The 20,510-nt window shown below is 40.3% G+C and overlaps 1 protein-coding gene across 10 annotated transcripts in view; it reads right to left on the reverse strand.

The window, feature by feature from the left end:
• Positions 1–1,905: 1,905 nt before the first annotated feature.
• Positions 1,906–20,510, reverse strand: part of EYA1 (EYA transcriptional coactivator and phosphatase 1) — a 284,064-nt gene continuing 265,459 nt past the window's right edge. For all 10 annotated transcript variants that reach the window (XM_045504413.2, XM_045504411.2, XM_045504412.2 and 7 more), the window contains 6 exons: positions 18,369–18,427; positions 18,097–18,257; positions 17,056–17,170; positions 16,827–16,948; positions 12,856–12,956; positions 1,906–3,952 (listed from right to left, as the gene is read on the reverse strand). In XM_045504413.2, the coding sequence (XP_045360369.1) occupies positions 3,872–3,952; positions 12,856–12,956; positions 16,827–16,948; positions 17,056–17,170; positions 18,097–18,257; positions 18,369–18,427 (639 nt within the window). In that variant the 3' untranslated portion in view covers positions 1,906–3,871. The remainder of the gene's footprint in view (positions 3,953–12,855; positions 12,957–16,826; positions 16,949–17,055; positions 17,171–18,096; positions 18,258–18,368; positions 18,428–20,510) is intronic.

Raw genomic sequence — 20,510 nt, forward strand, 5'->3', positions numbered from 1 at the left:
GCCAGCTAAAACCGGGAAGATGGGATTCAAACCCAGGCAGCTGGCCCATGAAGGCTGGGCTGTCAGCCACTGGGTGTGCTATCTCACGGTGGTGGGGAGACCCCTACCTCCGGAGGTGTCCAGATTCTTCGTGTCTCACTGCTTCCCTTGTTCAACACATTAGCCAGTGCTGTCGTCACCGTCACAAAGAATAAACCCAGCTGACCATTTCCCCATCCTAATCTGCCCCTGGCTGTTGCTCCCTGCTAGCCTCATAACTTGTGTCCCCACTTCTTCTCTTGCTAGTTTGTAGCCCATTCTTCACCCAGTGGCCCGAGCGATCATTGCAAAGAGGGTATCAGATGGGGTCACAACCCTGTGTAAAGCCCTCAGTGGCCATTAGACTAGCATCCAAATGTCTTAGCAAGACTTTCCGAGTCTCAGTTCCTTCCCAGAGTCATCTCTTCTTGGACATGTGGGTGTGAGTCACTCCTAGAACGCAGTAAATAGAAGTCCTCTCTTCTGGGGATTTTTGCCTCTGTCCTCTGCCCCTGATCTTCACACATTGCCTGCTTCTGAGCAGTTGGTCTCGGTTCACATGTCTTGGCTCTGTCCATCCTGTGACCCACATGCCCTGTCTTCATTTTCCATAAAGAACGTTTCCAACTGAATGTACCTTAACCATTCATTTGATAATTCATTTGTCTGTTGCCACCTATTCCGATGTAAACTCCATCCTCAGAAGTGGGGACCTCCATCCCTAGCATCTAGGACAGTGAGCCTTTATTGAAGGGAATAATGGGAACTGCCAACAAGACTGTGGACATTGAGTGGGAGAAGTTCAAGAGATGGAGCTAACACTGTGCTGTGACGGGGAGGGAGGCTCTGCAAAGGAGAAGGCTCTGGATGGAGCTGGACGTGGTTTGGGTGGATTGAAGGTGGAGGAAGCATTGACAGCTGTGGAAAAGCTCTAGTAAAGATGAGGCAGGGATGCTTACAGGCAGTTGGGTCCATTAAAGAGCCCAGTTAATATATCCTGAAAGTTTGTTCATAAGAATAATGAGAGATAATGGGAAAAAAGTTACAATGTTATTTGGAAACCCTAGAATGTCAGGTACAGAAATCTGGGCTCTAATCTGTGGTCCAAGGGGAGCCCTTTAAACATTTTAGCCAGGGGGTGTCAAGTTCGAAGCAGTGCTTTAGAAAAGTCATCTTTTGGGGATATGCTCTCCATTTTGCCTATTTCCATACTTTCTTTGCCTGAGACCTCATGGTCCCGCTCCTCTCCACTGCTGCCTTATAAAGATGTTCCCCAAACTCTTCATTTTCCAGTGTCGGAGGACGCTCAGACACTTCATTACTCAAGCCACTTGGCCGAGTGTGTGTGTGTGAAAAATGAACATCCTGGGCCTGATAAACAAGTCAGATCACTGCATGTTTGATTCTCACTTGTTTGTACGTACAAATGTTGTGTTGCTAAGATTAAATCCCAGGAGGAAGTGAGTTGTGTTGCTTTATAGCTCTTTGGCGGTGATTAATCTGGCTAAATCTTAGAGGTGTATGTTGTGGGCGTTCTTTATAGATGAAACTGGTTTATAGTGCTGTCTCTTGGGTATTTAAGTGGCTCAGTCTATGCTCTGGCATCCGAGATACTTGATGCTGAATTCTGTTCTATAGCAGATAAATGTGAGTCAGGGTCTAGTTTATATAGGTTTGGAGGAAGCAAAGAGCTTTTCCATTCATCTGTTTTTACAGTGATCAAAGAAACAGCTGTTACTCCCCTCACTTGGTCCTCTCCAGGACTGATAAAGCCATTACTGCAATTGCTTCACACAACTTCCTTTTGTTGGACTCTGAGCCTTAAAGCAACTGAGATCTTGCTGTTTCTCATAACCAAGACAAAGAAAATACTGACATGCAAGGAGCTTACAGTACTTCACAAATCCATTTTATTAATTTAAACACAAATTTAATGAAGAAAAATCCTGTACACAATTGTGGACACAACACACCTTTATACAGTAAGGCCAAGATAAACCTTGTCTTTTCAGTCTGCAGAGTACAAAAACATAAAATGAAAAGGCTAGAAAAATTGTCAACTTCTGTTTGCTTCAAGCAAAAGAAAAAAACTGAATTATTATTATTACACATCTGGAGAATTCACAACTAATTCTAGCAGCAACATGAACCTTGAGAAAAGGATAGAGTAGCACTTTAGCCACTTTGGGTCAAAACTGGTGTTTTTTTCCTCCCAAAATGATATTAAAGAAAATTCATCCATGAAGTAATTTCATGGCAATGGAAGGCTTTAGATGAGAGAAACTAGCGCCTAGATGAACTGATTGATCCCTTTTGGAGAAACTTTCTTAGGGTATTACAAAGGTGACTTTTTATTTCCCAGATTATGCTTGGCATGTAATAAGCCATCCTAAGGGTGAAGGCTAGCGTTGTTTCCTTGGTGATGACGACCGGCAATGTCCACTGCAGGCAGTGAACTTGTCCTGGGAGGGCTGGGTGGGGGCAGGGGGAGTTAAGTGTGGAGGAAAAGACAGAAGGACACAAAGGTAAGAAGTACTACATAGTTTTGCTGATTTCCAGCTATGGGGTAATGTCCTCCCTAATGTCATTTTAAACAGGAAAATGCAGACACTGTCATCTGAGCACAAGGAAACTCTGCGAGTGTCCAATTCATGAACCACTTTATTAATAAAATATATCTATCAGCTACATTCTTTCTGTGGGAAGAAGCATTTGAATAATCATTTTTTCCCCAAGTAGTTACATATAATACACTAGGGTTGAAAATGAAAAAGTGAGGTTGTAAGAGGGCTTTTTTCCCCCAAATTAAGACACTGCTGTGTTATTTTACCAAGGCCCTCCTAACAGCATTTTTTAAAAAAAAGAACTGATGGGGAGAAAAAAAAAAAAAAGGAAAACAAAATCCTATTGACACTTGACATCCATGCTTTTGGTCTTGACAACATTATCTAAAAAAAAAAAAAAAATCCATTATCTACATATTTATACCCAGTACTTGGATAAGGCGCTGCACATCTGTGCACACTGCCTCATACTTCACGAGCAAGGCATTGCTACCTCTCAGCATCCTTTTCCTAAACAATATGTAAAAGAATCATCCATTATTACAAATTTACACCAAAAATTCTTTCTGTACATGATTGTCTCAGTGATGTACATATTATACGTTTAAATTAGACATATTTTAAACTACTTTGCAATGTGCTAAAATTCAAAGTACTTGCTGTGTCGTGAGGCCAGGGTCTTTAATTGCTTCTCTTAAGCTAATCATCTCTTCAATTATTTGATGTCCGAAAAGTCTGTTCAAGTGAACTGTATGGTTCTTGAATTATACCTCAATAAAGCTGTTTTTTTTTTTTTTAAAGTCTGTTCATAAATAAGTAGAGATGTAGAGATTACCCTGGATATGAGACACCAAAAAGTAAACCTTTACAAGAAAAATCCCCCCACTGGTATTCAGGAAACACATTTCAGTCTTCGTTGTGCAATCAAGTTGGCTGTATTGGAGAAGCTGTTTATATCACATTGAAAATTCTAAAAACTTAAGCATCTGCAGGTCCTTTCTTCACAGGTTTGAACCATGTAGTTAATGTGGCCAAGACACATCACACTGTGCTAGAACATTCTCATGGCTTATTTTCATGGGCTTCACAGTACGAGAGTCAACAGCTGTTCTGAAGAAAGGGATGTGGTCCTTCACATCCCGCTAGGGCAGAGGTGAGGACCCCCAGCAGCTGGGCATCAATAAGTTGAAATCGCTAGTTTGGAGTCCAGCGCTGACACGGGATGCAGGCCTGCTGGATTCGTTCCTGGTCACAGGGCAGATGTGCGATTTCAAAGTGCTATGTGGCAGTTACAGGTACTCCAGTTCCAAGGCATGATGTAGGGCCATGAGGTCCGAGTGACTGGACACCCTCCAGAAGGGCATGGCGTGCTGTGAAAGGGGCAGACACACAGTGAGGATGGAGAACGCTCCCAGCACGGGCCCTGGAAGCCCACGTTGGAAATTCATTCTGCTGCCCACCCCTGCTTTTTTCAGTCTTGTGAAAATCGCCAGTTAAGATCTTAACACCACATCTGTTTAAAACAAAACTTCAAACTTAATCCTCCCCTAAGAATACTGGACTGCATTTTAAAATGGAACCTGGAGTCTGTTTCTTTTAAGAAGGTGATGGGTCTTTCTTCAGCACATCTACACTGTGACTTGCATGCCGATTTCAAACTTTAACTAAAACACAGTAGCTACGAACCAAAACCTTGTCCAACAGTTGCCTTTCAGAATCTGTACCCAGTGGATTTTTCATGCTGAAAGTTTAAGCAGCTTTCCTTTAGCTGGTGGTGGTTTTACATTTTCCAGAACTTAATGTTACTCATGTAAGAGGCAACTTTTGTTCATTTATTTCCATCAGGCGTTCTTTGCTCTGACGTTTAGACAGCTTTACCAGATGGGAAAATTTTAAATGAACACCTAAGGTAGGTTTTTGTTTTTTGGTAGTTATTGTTTAAAACATCAATCTCAAAATCTAGCTTAAATAATGGGAAGGTTTGTGAAATGTGTGAAATTCAAACCAGAGACAAGAAAAACGGGGGGGGGGAACCCACAGAGGTTACCTCATCCATGAAGGATGAAAACATGATTATAAAGTTGACTGCTCCAAAGCACTGGAGTAAGTACAAATCTTTTTCTTGGGTAAGTGAATGATAATCATTACCTTTCTTTCAGAGGACAAAATTCTGTCTAGCCCATAGGAAAATAAATATTTTTTCACACAAAAAATGTGGAACCCTAAGTATAATTTGAAATTATATAGTTCAAAGGAATTTTTTTTTTTAATTCAGACTATTAGGAGAATGTGGCATGAGAGCAAATAGAATTTGGAACTGAGGAGTTTGTGGGGATTATCTGTAAGGAACAGAGAAGCTACTATTTTGGTGTATGTCACACAGCTGTTGTCACTCGGTTATTAACACTCTTTGTCTCAAGTAATCTGCTAAAAGCCTGACCACAGCTCAATATCACGTGTAGACCTTTCTGGATTTTATACTGTTTTAGAATATGTCTATATTTGTGTTATCACTCAGTAATAGAATTAGCCAGAACCAAGAACTAGAGATCTTTTCAAATTTTTAGAATGTCCTGCTTGGCAACTTTAGATCCTAAAAATACACTGTACTGGCTTTCATTCACTCAATAATGACTTTTTGAATTTGCAGGCAGGGTATAGAAGACATCCCAGGCCCACCCGCTCAGTCTGTGGGTGAGCAGCAGCAATCATGACTGTTTACCTAAAAAGAGGGGGGGGGGGTCATTCCCTTTGCCCGGAGAACTGGGGAAACACTTGTTAAGTGGAGATAATAGTTGAGCCAGTTATGAAAGGCCGATCATTTTAGAAGAGCACTTTAATGGCTGTGAGTGAAGGAGAGGAGCAGAGGATAAAGGAGAAATTCACCACTAGCATCCTGGCTGTGTGAGAGAGACATGACTGTGACCTGATTGGCTGTAGGAGCCCAGTGGAGCAGCACCTGGTAACCCTCTTAAACAGAATAATAATGGTAGTCTTATAATCACTCATTGTTAAATGTAAATCATAACCGAGGCTGCTCATTGTTAAATGTAAATCATAACCGAGGCTGGGGGAGAGGACAGGGAACTCAAACACGTGTTAACAAATAATTAGAACTAATAGTGCAAAATAATATTTTCCCTAACTAAGCACATACTGATGTGAAGATTACTTTGCACCCATTTGGCCTAGAGCTATAAACAGTTTTTTTCTTGCATCAATGTTTAGCTTGGAACAAATATTTCTTACATGAAGTCAGAGAGAGATGGCTGCAAAATAAATAATTCAATTTAAAAATGGGCAGAGGACCTGAACAGACATTTTTGCAAAGAAGATATTATCTGAAGAGGCATTTAATGTTGCTAACCAGGGAGATGCAAATCAAAACCACAGTGAGGTATCACCTCTGAGCCTTTTAGAATGGCCTTCAGCAAAATGACAAGAGATAACAAAGGCTGATGAAAATGCAGAGAAAAGGGGACACTTACATGGTGTTGGTTACAATGTAAATTGGTACAGCCATTATGATAAACAGTATGGTGGCTCCTCAAAAAATTAAAAATAGAAGTACTACATCACTGAACAATCCCACTTCTGGGTATGTACCCAAAGGAAATGAAAACACTGTGTCAAAGAGATAGCTGCACCACCATGTTCATAGCCACATCATTTATAATAGCCAAGACATAGAAATGACCGAAGTGTCCACTGACAGATTAATGGATAAAGACATCGTGGTATATATACACATAATGAAATACTTGGCCATAAAAAGGAGATCCTGCCAGTTGCAACAACATGGATGGACATTGAGGGCATTATGCTAAGTGAAATAAGACAAAGACAATACTGTGTGATCTCACTTAGATGTGGAATTTAAAAACAAAAACCCTAAAGTCATTGAAAAAGATCAGATTTGTGGTTACCAGAGGCAAGGTGTGTGGGGAGGGAAAGGGAATTAGATGAAGGTAGTCAAAAGATACAGCCCCAGTACTTATTTACCTTCTAACTGGAAGTGTGTAATATACAATATGGCGACTACAGTTAACACTGCTACATGGTATATTCGAAAGATAAGGGAGTAGAGAGTACGTTTTCATTACAAAAAAAAATTTGTATCTATAGGGGATGATGGATGTCTACTAACCTTATTGTGGTAATCATTTCACAGTATATGTAAGTCAAGACATTAGGTTGTACACCTTAAATTTATACAATGCTGAATGTCAATTGTATCTCAGTAAAACCAAGAATCAAAACAATAAATTCAGAGAAGGGAGAGCTCAGCTCTAAGCTGGAGAGGGTAAATGGGTTCTGCGCTGAATCTGAAGAATGAGCAACTGTGGTTAGGTAGGTGGAGAGGGATGGGACTCCCAGTCAGGAGATGCTCTGTGACAAAGGTGTAGATTACTTCCTGTGGAGGTGATGGGGCTGGAACACTGTGTTCATGATAAGCACTAGTAAGAAGGGAGATTTTTTCTTTTCCAGGTAGAAGTATGTTAAGCAATTTAGTGAGGCACTGGGGGAAGGATGGAATAGAGGTGTGGCTGGTAGCAGAGAAACCAGGCAAAGGAACAGGGGAAATGGAGTGAGTGCAATGATGGGAGACACACGGTGAAGAGAGAATTCACACTACTCGGCGATGGGTCTGAGGTAGAGAACAGCAAATCAAATTTGGGTGAACTGGTTTGGGACAGGAGAATTCAGCATGTGCTGATACTCAGATGGGATACGTAAATGGAGAGAGTCCATCAGGTAACTAGAGCCATGGGACTGGAAACAGAGCAAACACACAAATCTTAACAGAAATGATAGCTGAGACTGATGTGTATATGACTTAGTTGGTCAAGATTAGGTGTATATTGAGAGAAGTGGATTCTAAGACCTAAATCATAGGAAGTAGCACATGCTTTTGGGTCATTAGAACCAAAATGTTCCGTGACTAATGGGAAAATAATGACACATACTTTCTATTCCTCTTGCCCATACGTGCAGCTTTCCACATCCCATTCTGCCATCCTTCCTCCTTGTCTGGTATTTTGCATTGATCCCTTCTGCGTACACATAAGATTAATAATATAAAAAGCTGGGTGCATGGACACTCATATGTAATCTGAATTTTGCTGAATTGTTAAAAATGTATTAACAAAATATTTCAAATACATAAAAGCACATAACCTTTGCCCCGACTATTGCACTTCTAGGAACTATCCTACAGATACACTTGCCCCCACATGAACCACAATGACTGCTCACTGTAGAACTGTTTGTAATAGTAAGTGCTGGAAACCACCGAAATGTTCAGCCCCCAGGGACTCATTAAATTATAGCGCATCAACGTAACGGAATACGGATGCAGCCATTTGTGAGAAATTAGAGATGCAGAGTTCCATGTATTGAAATGGAATAACTACCAGGATATATAGTAAGTGAAAAAAGCAGGTACAGAAAAAAGTGAATAGTTACCATTTGTATAAAAAATAAAGACTATATCTGTGCTTTCACATGCATATGTTCTCTCTAGAAAATTTGCATATGGAGGTACAGATACTTCCCAGATTGTAAATAAAGAGATACTCTAAGAACTCATGGAGCTTTGCTCTTTGATTATTTGTATATCTGCCTCCCCTCTGGACAGGAGTGAGCTCTTTAAGAACGAAGATGAAATTCAACTTAAAGATCTGGCAGATAGTTTGTGCTCGTTAAGTTAAATGAATGTAATGGCTTTAGAATAATAAAGTTCTGTACTCAGTGTGAGTCATCCCTGTGTCTCACTTAAGTCAAACTAAAAGCAAAAACCTGCATTAAAAACGTCCTTTTCTAAACAAAAGAAGCTCTTATTTTTCTCCTGATTAAATTCAGAATCAAGCATTATTAATCAGATTCTCAGCTTCATCTGGGTTTTCAGCAAGTTTGGGAATGCACATTTAAATTGGACATATTTTGATGAAGCCTTTGTCATTATGCAGAATAATGGATGCTTGCCATCCCCCTTCCCTCCATGTTACTCACAAGAGGTTCATTTTAAATCATTTTCTGAAAAGTAAATAAAGTAAGTTTTGTTACAGAGTTATAAAACGAGGCCATTTCTACTCTGGAACAAAAAACTGCTGTCAGCATGCATTTTTTTACTTACATTTTGATTTTTTAAAAATCATACATATATGCCTGGTTATTTTCACTTATTAGGGAAACAAAGAATTTGATGGTAAAAAAGAAAGCCTGGCAGATTTTGACAACAAAAGAGATACATGAAAGAAAGCTCTCCAGAGGCAGATGACTTGCTTCTTTGCACAGTCTAAGAGCAAAGAGGGGCTTGGAGATAACTCTTAAAAGAGATCTTTTTAGAATAATTTTTTTTTTAAACCAAAGGTATTTCTAACCTTTTCTCTTTGAAGGGTTTTTTTTTTTTTTAATAATATGAATTACAGAATTAGATGAAATTACTGATGAAACTCCTGGAACACTGGTAAAGAGAACCAGGGGGACAGAGCAGATTTCAGATGACCGAGACAAAACAGGCCATGGGCAGAGAGTACTTCCTGGTTTCCATTTCTGGGCTTAAGTACCTACCAGTAGCAGAACACTATTTAGGGAGAGGAAAGACATCTCAGCAGGAAAGAGAGTTTTGTACTAGAGTTTTAAAAGGTCACAAGGAAACTAAGAGACAAGCTAAATGGTTAAAACTGATTTAGAAGAAATGCAAAATGTTTTGGTTTTGTGAAACATTTTTATGCTCAAACTTGCAGAACTCCACTAGTTACTAGTTCTTTGGCAGCTTTTAATTTAATAATCTGAAATGCTTGCAAACTACAGGATATACTAGAATGAATGATTTATCTTTAAAATTTTAATCATGAATGTAAAATTAGAACGAAACACTGCACACTTTATTCTAACAATTTAAAAAAATAATTTTTTTTATAATAAATCATTAAGATATGAAAATAAAGTTTATAATTTGAAAGAACTTTGTGCTAAATCTCATAATCGGCTTTAAATCCTAGTTTGGCCAATTTCTAGCTGTGTGATCTTGTTTTCACCTTCCTGTGCCTCAGTTTTCTCATTTATAAAGTGGATCTAAGGACTCCTCATAAAATTTTTGGTGAAGATTTAATGAGATGGGTACAAAGTGCCTAAAAGAGGGTCTGGGACATGATGAGGGCTTTAAAATTGACAGTAATTCTTGATACTTACTATTATGATTATGAATCCTTCTATAACCTGACCATCTCTTTATTTCTCTAGCTTGAATTTTCAGTTTTTAAAATGTGATACTAAATTGTAGTCTTTCCCCTGAATTAAATACTTAAATACTTCCCCTATCTGTGCAAAACTCCACACATTAAAGATACTCATTATTTACTGTGAATTATTAGATTCTTGTCTCTTAACTCATGCACAAAGTAACCTAGAAAGGCTAGACAGAATCTAAGAAAGAAATGGTCACTTTGTCAGTCTAGATGGATGATATCTGAATCTTATGCACTATTAATAGGAATCTGCATCTTCTGAAAACTCTGTACACTTTACAAACACACAAAAATCTCTTACAACTCCTAGTCACAGTTTCATTAGAGTTCCCACGCCTACCTCTCAAGCTGCAGAGTTTGTAACAGATGGTACTGGACTCATCCCATACACTTATCTCAAGAAATTACAACAGAAAGTTGAAGCTACAAGTATTCATGCACGGTCAAGAAATTTAAAGAAGATGTTCTTTGCACGGAGCTGCCTAATTCTTTTTGTATAAATGTGTGTGTTTGTCCTGAATAAAAATAACATGACCAAAGAAAGACAGTGGAAGCAGTTTTAACTATTCCTCAAAGGGAGCAAATACTCCTAGTTCTATTACTGCTTTCAATTCTAACCTCAAGCCAAGAATTCCTTTACATTTTCCTTGTTGTGTTCACCCATGCACACATCTAAAAAACATACTTCTCAGAAAGGTATAGGCTAAGACTCACTCACAGAAACCTTGATGGGGGCCCAAAAGATTTTGTGTTCCTTGCATTTTAAGTGATGACTTAAATGACTTTCATAAATATTCGTCTGTCTACCACAAGCGAGAAAGCCACCTTCTGGCAACTTTCTCTTGAAATTCAATCTTTCTGGGGAACACTAGATGGAGAAGGACCAGCCTGGAGGGCAGATTCACACCTTGGCCCTGGGCCATATTGGCATGAAATGCTCCTCTTCAGTTCTACAGAGCTCAGAGGTGTAAACCTATTCCATGTTCCCCTACCCACCAGAAGGTCCTGTCTAGAAATGGCATGGGGATTCCAAAGGCTTTCTCAGGAAAAAGACTTGAGTCTGGATTTCCACCAAACATTCTCTTTAACTCTCCAAGATTGGGTTTTGGGTATTCTATTTAGTCTGGGAAAGACTTCTTTTTATGAAGACAGCCCAAAGGGCTAGCAGATGTACCTAATGGCAATGGCAGTTGGCCACTGGTGAAGTTGGAACACAGAATTAGTGCTGAGATGGCAAACACTGCTTAACATCAGGCTTTAAGAAAGTGTGTGTGGGTTTCCAACAGCACCCATCACACTTGGGGAGACTAACCCTGGGCACATCATGCATCTATGTGTATAAGTGAAATAATCTATTATTTACAGAACTAGGTAGGGTCAGCTTCTGTGCTTCTGTTGGCATTTAGAGGCACTGAAGGTGAATGAAGTTTTCTTTAGACTCTGTAAGGAGGCTGGCCACTTGTCACCCTTAATGCTGCATCTATGGTCTGGTGACTTTATGTGCCATTTCTGGTATATACTGGACTATTCCAGAAGAGTTGAATTGTTGCCTCCATTATGGGAAGATACAGTGATTTCTATGAGTGAGCGTGTAAGGAAGAGAAAAAATTATCCTAATGGCTAATCTCATATTTAATGCTCTTCAATTTAAGAAATATTTAGAGCATGACAGTGCCAAGATTAAGGGATTTGTGGGAAAAAAAATTGAAGACAGAGTCTCAACAATCAAGCAAAATAAGGTCCCTGCCTCTCAGGAGCACACACTTCACTGCTGAAACAGACACATACACAAATAATTAATAATAATGTCCACCACTTGCTGCCTACTTCCTACCTATTAGGCTCTGTTTTATATTTTAACTAAGTCCAATCCTTAAACCAGCCCAATGCACTAGGTGCTGTTATTCACCCCATCTGCAGACAAGGAAAGAGGAAGAGACGGGTAGAGCAACTTGTTCAAAATCACAGAACTGGTAGATAGTAAAGCTGGAATTCAGACCAGGCTGTCTGGCTCAAGAGTGCAAGTTACTTACAACAGCTTCTCCAATTAAAGTAGGAGTGGTGCTCCTGCAGCTGAGTTCTCACAAACGAGGGAGATAGAAAAGGTGGTACAGAAACCGGATTTTGAAAAATGAGTAAGACAATGACAGTAGGGCATTGGAGGAAGGATCATGCTCAGCAGGGGCGGCGGCAGCAGGGACGAAGTGCTGGGCATGGCCAAAGGGAAGTAAGCAGACGAGTGTGGCTCCTGCGTAAGGTGCAGGAGTGAAGGTGCCTGAAAGGCAGGTTGTTACTAGACTGTGAAGACCCTGAGTGCCAGGCTAAGGGATGTGGTCCTCTCTTCCTTCCCCTCTTTTTAAAATGCAACAAAGGACATTAACAAGAAAGCTTTTTAAGGGAAGTGACAGAATTACACTTGTGCAGATACAGAATAGAAAGAAGTATATTGGGCAAATTGGGAGTCACGGGACCTACGATTGGGTCTGCTGCCTTCCTCCTCTCTGAGCATCCCCAAAGAGGCAAGGCACTGACCTCGTGATCAAAAGATGGCACCATACTCTAGCACAGAAAATAGTTTTGCAAGCCAGCTCTGACCAGCTGGTAATTTTTCTGACTTGATGTTTGCAAGGCTACATGCAGGGTCAGGTAATACAGGTTTAATCACCTGTGATGTCTGCTGTGGGAGGCACTCGGGTAGGGAGGGCCACGCTGGCATGAGCAGACATGTGTGCTGTCTCTCTTCTGGATGATGGCCACAGAGCTAAGTCTCCTTTCTGTCCCCAAGTCTACATCATATGAAGACCAACTACCTATGACCCTTGAGCTTCTGTCTGTCACTCTTCAAAAAGATCACTTGATAGTGATTTAAATCTACTCTGCCATTTGTCAGTGCTTACAGTTCTAAACACATTCATGATCTGTTGAGGAGAAATGGAACTTACTTAAATGATCCAGTTGGGAGAATTCTGAGGACTAAGAAAAATTCAGTGGCACAGGACACACCAATGAGGTGCACTCACCTTTTTTGCTCCTTGTTCCTCTTCCACACCATCTCCTATAACGACGTACACCACTTTTCTTCCAAACCTTTGAATTATCCTCTCAAAACAGCTTTCCTTTCCTAATGAACAAAAGCAAATGATCAAAAATGTAAAATCTGGGGACGTCAGCACTCTAGGGATTGAACATTTTATATAAAATGCTTTCTCCATGCTTTGCATCTAACCCCATCATACTCATGCAAACTAGGTGGTTTTATGTGCCATTTGGGTCGCATGTAGAACAGCACAGTACATCCCAAACTGTACATGAATCATCCATGTGGCATCCTGTCCCTTGGAAATGTACAATTTTAGTACATTTTCCCCAAAGACTCACTTATTAGAAAGTAGGACTGAAGTCAATCACAGCGTTTGTTTGACAGCAGTCCTTTTCCCTTACAAGCGAATTCTAAACAAAAGCTCGCCATTCTGGGCAACACATTTGAACTTGATTTAAAAACTATTTCATGGCACATCAAAGTCTGAAGATAATATCTGATCGAAAGGCTATTGAGAAGGATAGAAGAGACTGAAGGATTGGTTTAGTTACGGGGAGAGAAATCACATAGGAGACTTAGCATCTCAACCAGAAAAGGATGGGATAAGCTATCTGAATGAAAGGCTCCCAGGGCCTAATGGGTTCACGTGAAATATTCTTGGAAAGCTGCTTCTGAAATAAATGTCAGGTAATTTGGGGCCCTACAAGAGAGAGCATAGCATGCCTGCCTTGCCCAGGCATCGCACGTTCAATGAAGCACTTTCCAAAAGAAACGCGGGATAAAGGTAAGAGAATGCCTTTCTTTATCTATGATCTTTCCCATGTCAAGACCCAGTTTGGGCTCCCGGGGCTGCTATGCCATCAGCACATCCCTGCAGTTAATACAGCCATTGTTTCTAAGGGCAGGAACTGGGTTCCAAGTCCGTGGCTACCAGTAGGGTCATTTTAATGGACAATGGGACAGTTTATAGTTTTCAAATGTGAATGGCTGAGCGGGGACTGCACCTCTTTCAAATAAGGATCAGATATACACATGAACAAATTGCTTGTTTGCTTAAACAAATGTCAGCTTTATATTTGTATTTTGCACTAAAATCTCTAGTTTGCATCTGACAGAATGAAACAGGGCCAGCCTTATTCAAAGGATGTAATTTCAATGATGCCTTAGTTGCCCACTAACCTGTGAAACATTAAATCAATTTAAGAAACAAATACAAAGGCTAGTTTTCACTGCCAAAACTATACAACCAAACACCTAGATGTCATGAAACTCACCCCTACCCACCGGCCCCGACCCTGCCTTAAAGGGAAAGGCCTGTGTGTTTTTGTAAAGTTTCCTTTTCATGGAAAAAGGAAGGTACTCTCAATGTTACTTAAAAGTGAAGCTCTGGTGGACCAAAAAATCCTCATCTAAACACTGTCTCCTACAGGTTACATTGTGAATTTGGGGTCATGTCAACATTTTCCACAATAAGGATTCATTGAAGCTGCCTTTTAGACATTAATCTGAGGTCTTACATGAAGTTTTCATTTTGATGAATCCATTTTCTCTGAAAGAACATCACAGCTCTGCTGAATCAGAGACCAGTCATCCCCTCCCCTGACTTTGCCATTTTGCCTACAAGGAAATTTCCTGGGTTTTTCTGCACTGATCCCCAAATTTTAACTCATTTGGTGGTAAAATCAACAAATAACTTACAGGACGCTCAATCCCTACTCTTCTTATTAAGAAAAACCACAGAAGAATGATTCTATTGCTGGTTTTGAGATTGATTCTACCACCACACAGTTTTTAAATCTAATTTTTATTCTGTACTAAAAAAAAAAAATTCAAGTCCAATATTACCCATTAAAAAAATACCTTCTTGATTGTTATTGTAATTTCCTATTATCCTAACACTTTCACATTATTTGGGATTAAAGTTCAATGTGCATGTAATACACTATTCGTTCTTTCCTTCTGGGAAGTTAAGTACTATCCCTTGGGTATTATACACTTACTTGGAAATATGTTCTTTCTTTCATGTGCTGATAAGCCTGTACCTTGGATCTCTGTTTAAAAAATATATGATTCCTCTTTATTGATATAGATAGAATAAAGAACTGAGCTGATGGAAACTGATGGCTAGTTTACAGGAGAACATACAAAAATTCTGGTTCTATCAGGCTACTATGAATCTTTTTGGTATATTCCTTTTTTAAAATAAGTGCTTTCCAGTATTCTGTTCTTGGCCCTTCTCAGGAGGCTTCAGTCTTTCTCAGACTCCAACTATTTCCAAGTTGACAGGGCTATCTGAATATCCCATGGGTTCTTTAAACTCAACACGGGTAAGATCAAACCCTTATCTTTGCCATCAAACCTGATTCCCCATCAGCGAATGGTGTCACTACTGACCCAGCTGCCTAAAAGAAACCTGTGTGTCAGCCTTTAAACAGCCATTTATTCATCTATTTCATTCAACATTTATTGAGCACCTACTATGTGCTGGTCTCTGTAGGATGGGTGAGACACAGACTCAGTTGTCAAGGAGATTATGAACAAATAACTAAAGTGATTTTTTTTTTAGGGATAATTTAGTAAGTGCGTTGAAGGAGAAGCACAAAGCAGACAGAGAGATGGACCTACAGGGATTCCATTTTGCCCCTTTTTCTTTGGGCAGAAAGAACCTTCTTCCCACCTACCAGGATACTCACCCCCCTTTCCCAGGACTCACTCATGTAATACTTGTTTCATGAGAGTCACATACAAGGCGATTTATGACTAGACCCAAGTCTACCTTTCCAGTGTCAGCTTCCCATGAGCGCTGTTAGTCACCCAGGATGACTCACGAGTCCCTCGGGTCCCTCAGTGGGGACACATTTTAATTCCTCCATCGCTGTCCTCTCACTGGCCCATCTGCCTAGTAAACTCTAATTTACCCTTCTATACTCAGCTCAAATGTCATGTCTTCCTTTAGCTTTCACTGACCCCTGCCCTCTGCCTCCTTCTGGGTGGGAGTGGCTGCTCCCCCACTGAAGTGCACATTCAGGCACGTACTGGTAGGACCCCTTAGGGTGTGGCAAGGAGCCTGCTGGAACTTGGACTCAGATCTGCTCTGACCCTTCCACTTTATTTGCTGTTAACTTCAACAATCTACTTAAGTCTCTGAGCTTTAGTTTCCTCAGCTGTAAAATGGAAAGGCTGCCAAGATTGACTTTAATATCTAAAATGCTTAGTATACTTCTGGGCATCTAGAGAGTACTTGATAAATGCTCATTTACATATGACTTTATCATTTTACAGTTATTTTGATGTCTGCATCCCCTGCTAGACTGAGAATTCCCTAAGAACAAGAGCCATGGCTTTTTTTTTTTAATCCCTACTTTTATTTTGTCTTGGTTTATATTCTAACTAAATTTCACAATTATCTTTTTTCCCAAATTACATTTCCTTCTTACAAGAATGTAATTATTTTTTGGATCCCCATAACAAAAATGGGAACTCAATTGTTTATACACGCTGAATTAAAATAAAGCAAAAAAAATAGTTCTAGTAATGGTGTATTTAATTAGAGTTGTTTTGTTAAAGCTGTTACTAGAGTGCTTTAATTTCTACTTTGTGTATCTCTATACAACTATTTGTTTTAGTTTATAAAATATTTTTGTTGGTGTTGCCTAAAAGAATGAAAATAAGATAATCTAGAAGTGATGCTAAGTTGATTATAGCTAAAACATGCAGGTTTTAATGTTAGCCAGTACAGTAAAATCTTCTAAGTTTCACTGCATGGATTTTGCTTTGTATTTCTCTTGATGTCTAAAGCCAATTTGGACAATAAAATTGGTTAAGTTATTCTTCAAGTTTTCTGACATTTAGCATTCCAAAAAAAAAAAGAGTTCTATCTATTGCTTTTCATTTTTAACAGCCTGAAAGCAACGGGTTGATTTTTAAATAGATAAACTAGAAGCGGCTTACCTATTTTAGTTGCGCTGTAAATATTTTCTATTGGAAATACGATCCCTAATCCATACAGCAGGACTTTCGCCAATGCTGGGATCAGCTGAGTAGTTGTTACTAAAATATTCACACAGTTCGTCCTAGGAGAACAGAAAGAAAGAAAAACAGTTGAAAAATCAATCTCCAAAATGATCAAGCAGAGCTCGCTTTCGGGCAGACAGTGCGAAGAGGCCCGGGGAGGACTTACCGGGAGTGAATGAGCGTGAGAGCTTTCAGGGCCAGTGTCAACCAGGAGTCCGTCAGGGCCTCGATCTCGGCCCTCAGCTGCAACCAGGCTTCCCTCTTGGCCGGACCAAGCAGACCTGTGGGTTTAAGAGTGCAAGAACTACTTCCTCGTGTCTCTTCAACTTTATAAATAATAAACATTTAAAACTACTCTACCACCACCCTCAAGCAGTGGAGTCTACTACGGGATTTTTCACATGATCTCATTCACTCGACAAATTATTTAGCACTGGGGGGAACATCTATTGTTTGAGCATCCCTTCTGGCTATGGAAGTCTTCTTTTGGGGGGGATCCTCACCCCCACACTCCTCCAGCCATGTAATCTGGGCAGAGCTGACCCTACCCTCTGGCTCCCAGGGTAGGCGTATGGCCTCAGGGTGGCCAGTGAAAGTCTGTCTGAGAACTTCTGCTGAATCTATTGGGAAAGACATTTTTCCAGCCCATGGAGGTGCCTGACTGGTAGGTGATAAGTCTGGATCTATCGGTGGTCATCTTTGCCACCTTTTGGGAGGAAGTGACTCCAATGACTCGCACTCAGATGGGAAAGCGCAGGCCAGAGATTACCGATGGCATCATCTAAGCAGCTGGATTTCAGCCACTCCAGAAACCACCCACCTGACAATTTTCATGAGGTCAATATATTCCTTTTTGTGCTAAAGCTATTTTCAGCCACAATCAAAAGATCCAAATTCATAGAAGCATCTACCTCATAGAAGGAGCTTCATAATTCATCTCAAGTCCTTTAGGCAAGAAGTCAAGAAACTTACTCCAGGTCACACTGTTACTAAGTAATGGAGCCAGGACTAGACCATCCTGGCCAGGGCCATGGCTGGAGTATGATCTTTCTGTCACTAAATCACAGCAGGATAAGCACAGGTTAGATGGAACCGCTCTCAACAAAGCTGTTCCACCCAAAACCATATGATGCAGAAGTGTGTGGGACTTGCAGTGTTTTATTGAGACTGTCTTAACCAATCCAGTGAGATACTGGGAGTCACTTGCCTCCGACATTGTTTTTGTAGGTGTTGTAGATCTCTTTGACTCGTCGGTAGCGGAAGGCCAACTTTCTCATCCAGTCTACACCGCCCCGCACACCGGTTGCCAAGCATAAATTAGCACTGGTTGCTGCAGCAGGAAAGCCATCTGTTCCAAAGTTATATGTGCTATTTAGATGCAAGAAAAGCCCAAAGTTAACCGAACAGAAAGTTCATCTTAGTTAGCTGAGCAATTAAACTACAACATGGAGACCATCCCTTCATGGTCAGTGGGCTCACCTTAGGTCCTGTCCATTGTCATCTGAAGAGACATCGTCTATATGAACTTGGTCACATTCCTAAAATGCAATTAAAATGATACGTTAGTTTTCAAAAAGCATCTACATTTTTTGGGAAAACAAAAAACAAGAAACCACACACAGCTATTTTTAACTGTAACTGGAGGGTTTTCCAACCATGTCAATCAGTAGGTGGCAGTCTTGTTAAATTGACATTTTTACCTACTTCAGGTCCTTTTTCACTATAAGAAATGAGCATGTCATTAAGGACTACTGTTATTCAGCTTCAGAAAACACATTTTTGTGCTTAGAAGGGAAAGTGACTGAAAACAATCAGCACATATATTCCATAAGCCTCAGGTACCTGAAGACATCACGCTGGTCTGAGAGCTGATTCAGTCAGTGCCGAAGCATAACTGAAACCAGACATTTCGGTAAATCTAACATGCTAGAAAAATTAAACCTGATGCTAACTGCCAATGAAATTATGACCTTTGATTGCTGTCGAGCCACACACCAACACAGCCCGAGGCCAGCGTGCGGAGGAGCCCAGACCAGAAAATCTGTTACTGCTTTGCCATTGATTTGAGAGATGCAGGTTTTATTCTCTCTCTCTCTCTCTCTCTGTGTGTCTGTGTGTGTGTGTGTGTGTTGGAAAAAAGCATGGGAGATGACTTCACAACCTAAATAAAAATAATCAAACATATTTATTTTTACCATTTTAAAAACTTTTTTACTCTTCTTTTTCCTGCTGTTTCACTGTTATTACACACTCATTTAAAATACTGGATTTCTGAGTTGATTAGACAATAATGTGATTTGAACAGACCTGATTTTTAAATCCCAAACTGCAGGTAAACTACTTAGAATAGAAGGTGTGATTGTGGGCTGAAGCCCTGCTGGACAGTTTCATGGTTATGAACATGCGGACACAGAAGCACCCCACATCTTACTGCTGGGTCCCCAGCCCCGAGCATCTTTACGGGAAGAGCAGACACTCTATAAACACTTGTTGAACAGACGAACGCATACTAACGTGGAGACAAGGTCTCCAGTCCAGAAACAAGTAACATGCACTTGGCATGCGTGAATATTTTAGTCATGATCCTTCTTTTTGCAGTCAGCCTCCAGACACCCCAGAGGGCTTTATGACACTTATTTCCATGAAAAGTTTTAGTTAAAAAATATTTGAAGAAATTTGCAGGCCTGCATCCTGTATTGTAAAAGGTTCTTCTGACTAAAGCTCTGGTCATCTTTACTCTGTAGTTCATTTTATAAAATCTAGCCTATCCCCTGAGTGCTTAACATGCAACTTGTAACAAAGATAACACAGGTAAAGCACCGCCGTAATAAAAGGTGTATTTTTATTTTGTCGGTACCTTCTGAACAAATTCTTTTCTCTCCATGGATTTGTGAGGAAGGGAGCAGGAGATAGAAGTGGAAAGAAACTCAAACCAGCTGTTGCTTTAACAGAATTAAAATTGTGACCCCCCAACCTCTTCTCTAAAGCATCTATTTTCCAGGCAACCCTCTCCCAGCAAGCAGCAAGTTCCAAGGAGGAAAAGACTTTGACCTTGTAACCCTTCCCTGCTCTCCTGAGGTCCATAACCCCAGATAACTGAAAAGGAAGAGAAGTCCAGGAGGCCTCACAGGCGTTTAAATACAGGTCATTCCTGGAAAACATGTTTGGGAATTTCTCAGTTATTAATTTAATCGTAATTCGGAAGATGAATGATAGTTGTGTCTTTTCAACAACATACTTCTGGGTTTAAAAAATTACTAAATCCTAAGTTTCTATTCTAAGCCATGTCAGTAAAAGGCTGTTTCGGGGTGCAGGGCTAGTGTACAATGCAAACAAATGCAAAAAAGTGTACCCCCTTCAAAGAAACAAAGCCACAGCACTGCAGTGGAGGAGTTTCCTCCCTTGGGAGAAAGAACAGAGGGGAGGAGGAAGCTGAGGAATTAGAAAGGATACATTAACAAGAATTTAATTCAAGGAATCAGAGCCGACCTAAAGTTGTGTGGCTAACTCGGGATGGGAAGAATTCTTTGGAAAAGCAAGGTGTTAAGAGGCTTTTCTTAAGCTGATGCAGTCGATAATCTCCATCACTAACAGACAAGCCTTATCTTCCCAGGGCTGGGG

Source organism: Camelus bactrianus, chromosome 29 (assembly GCF_048773025.1).
Source record: "Camelus bactrianus isolate YW-2024 breed Bactrian camel chromosome 29, ASM4877302v1, whole genome shotgun sequence".
In the NCBI taxonomy this organism is placed as follows: domain Eukaryota; kingdom Metazoa; phylum Chordata; class Mammalia; order Artiodactyla; family Camelidae; genus Camelus; species Camelus bactrianus.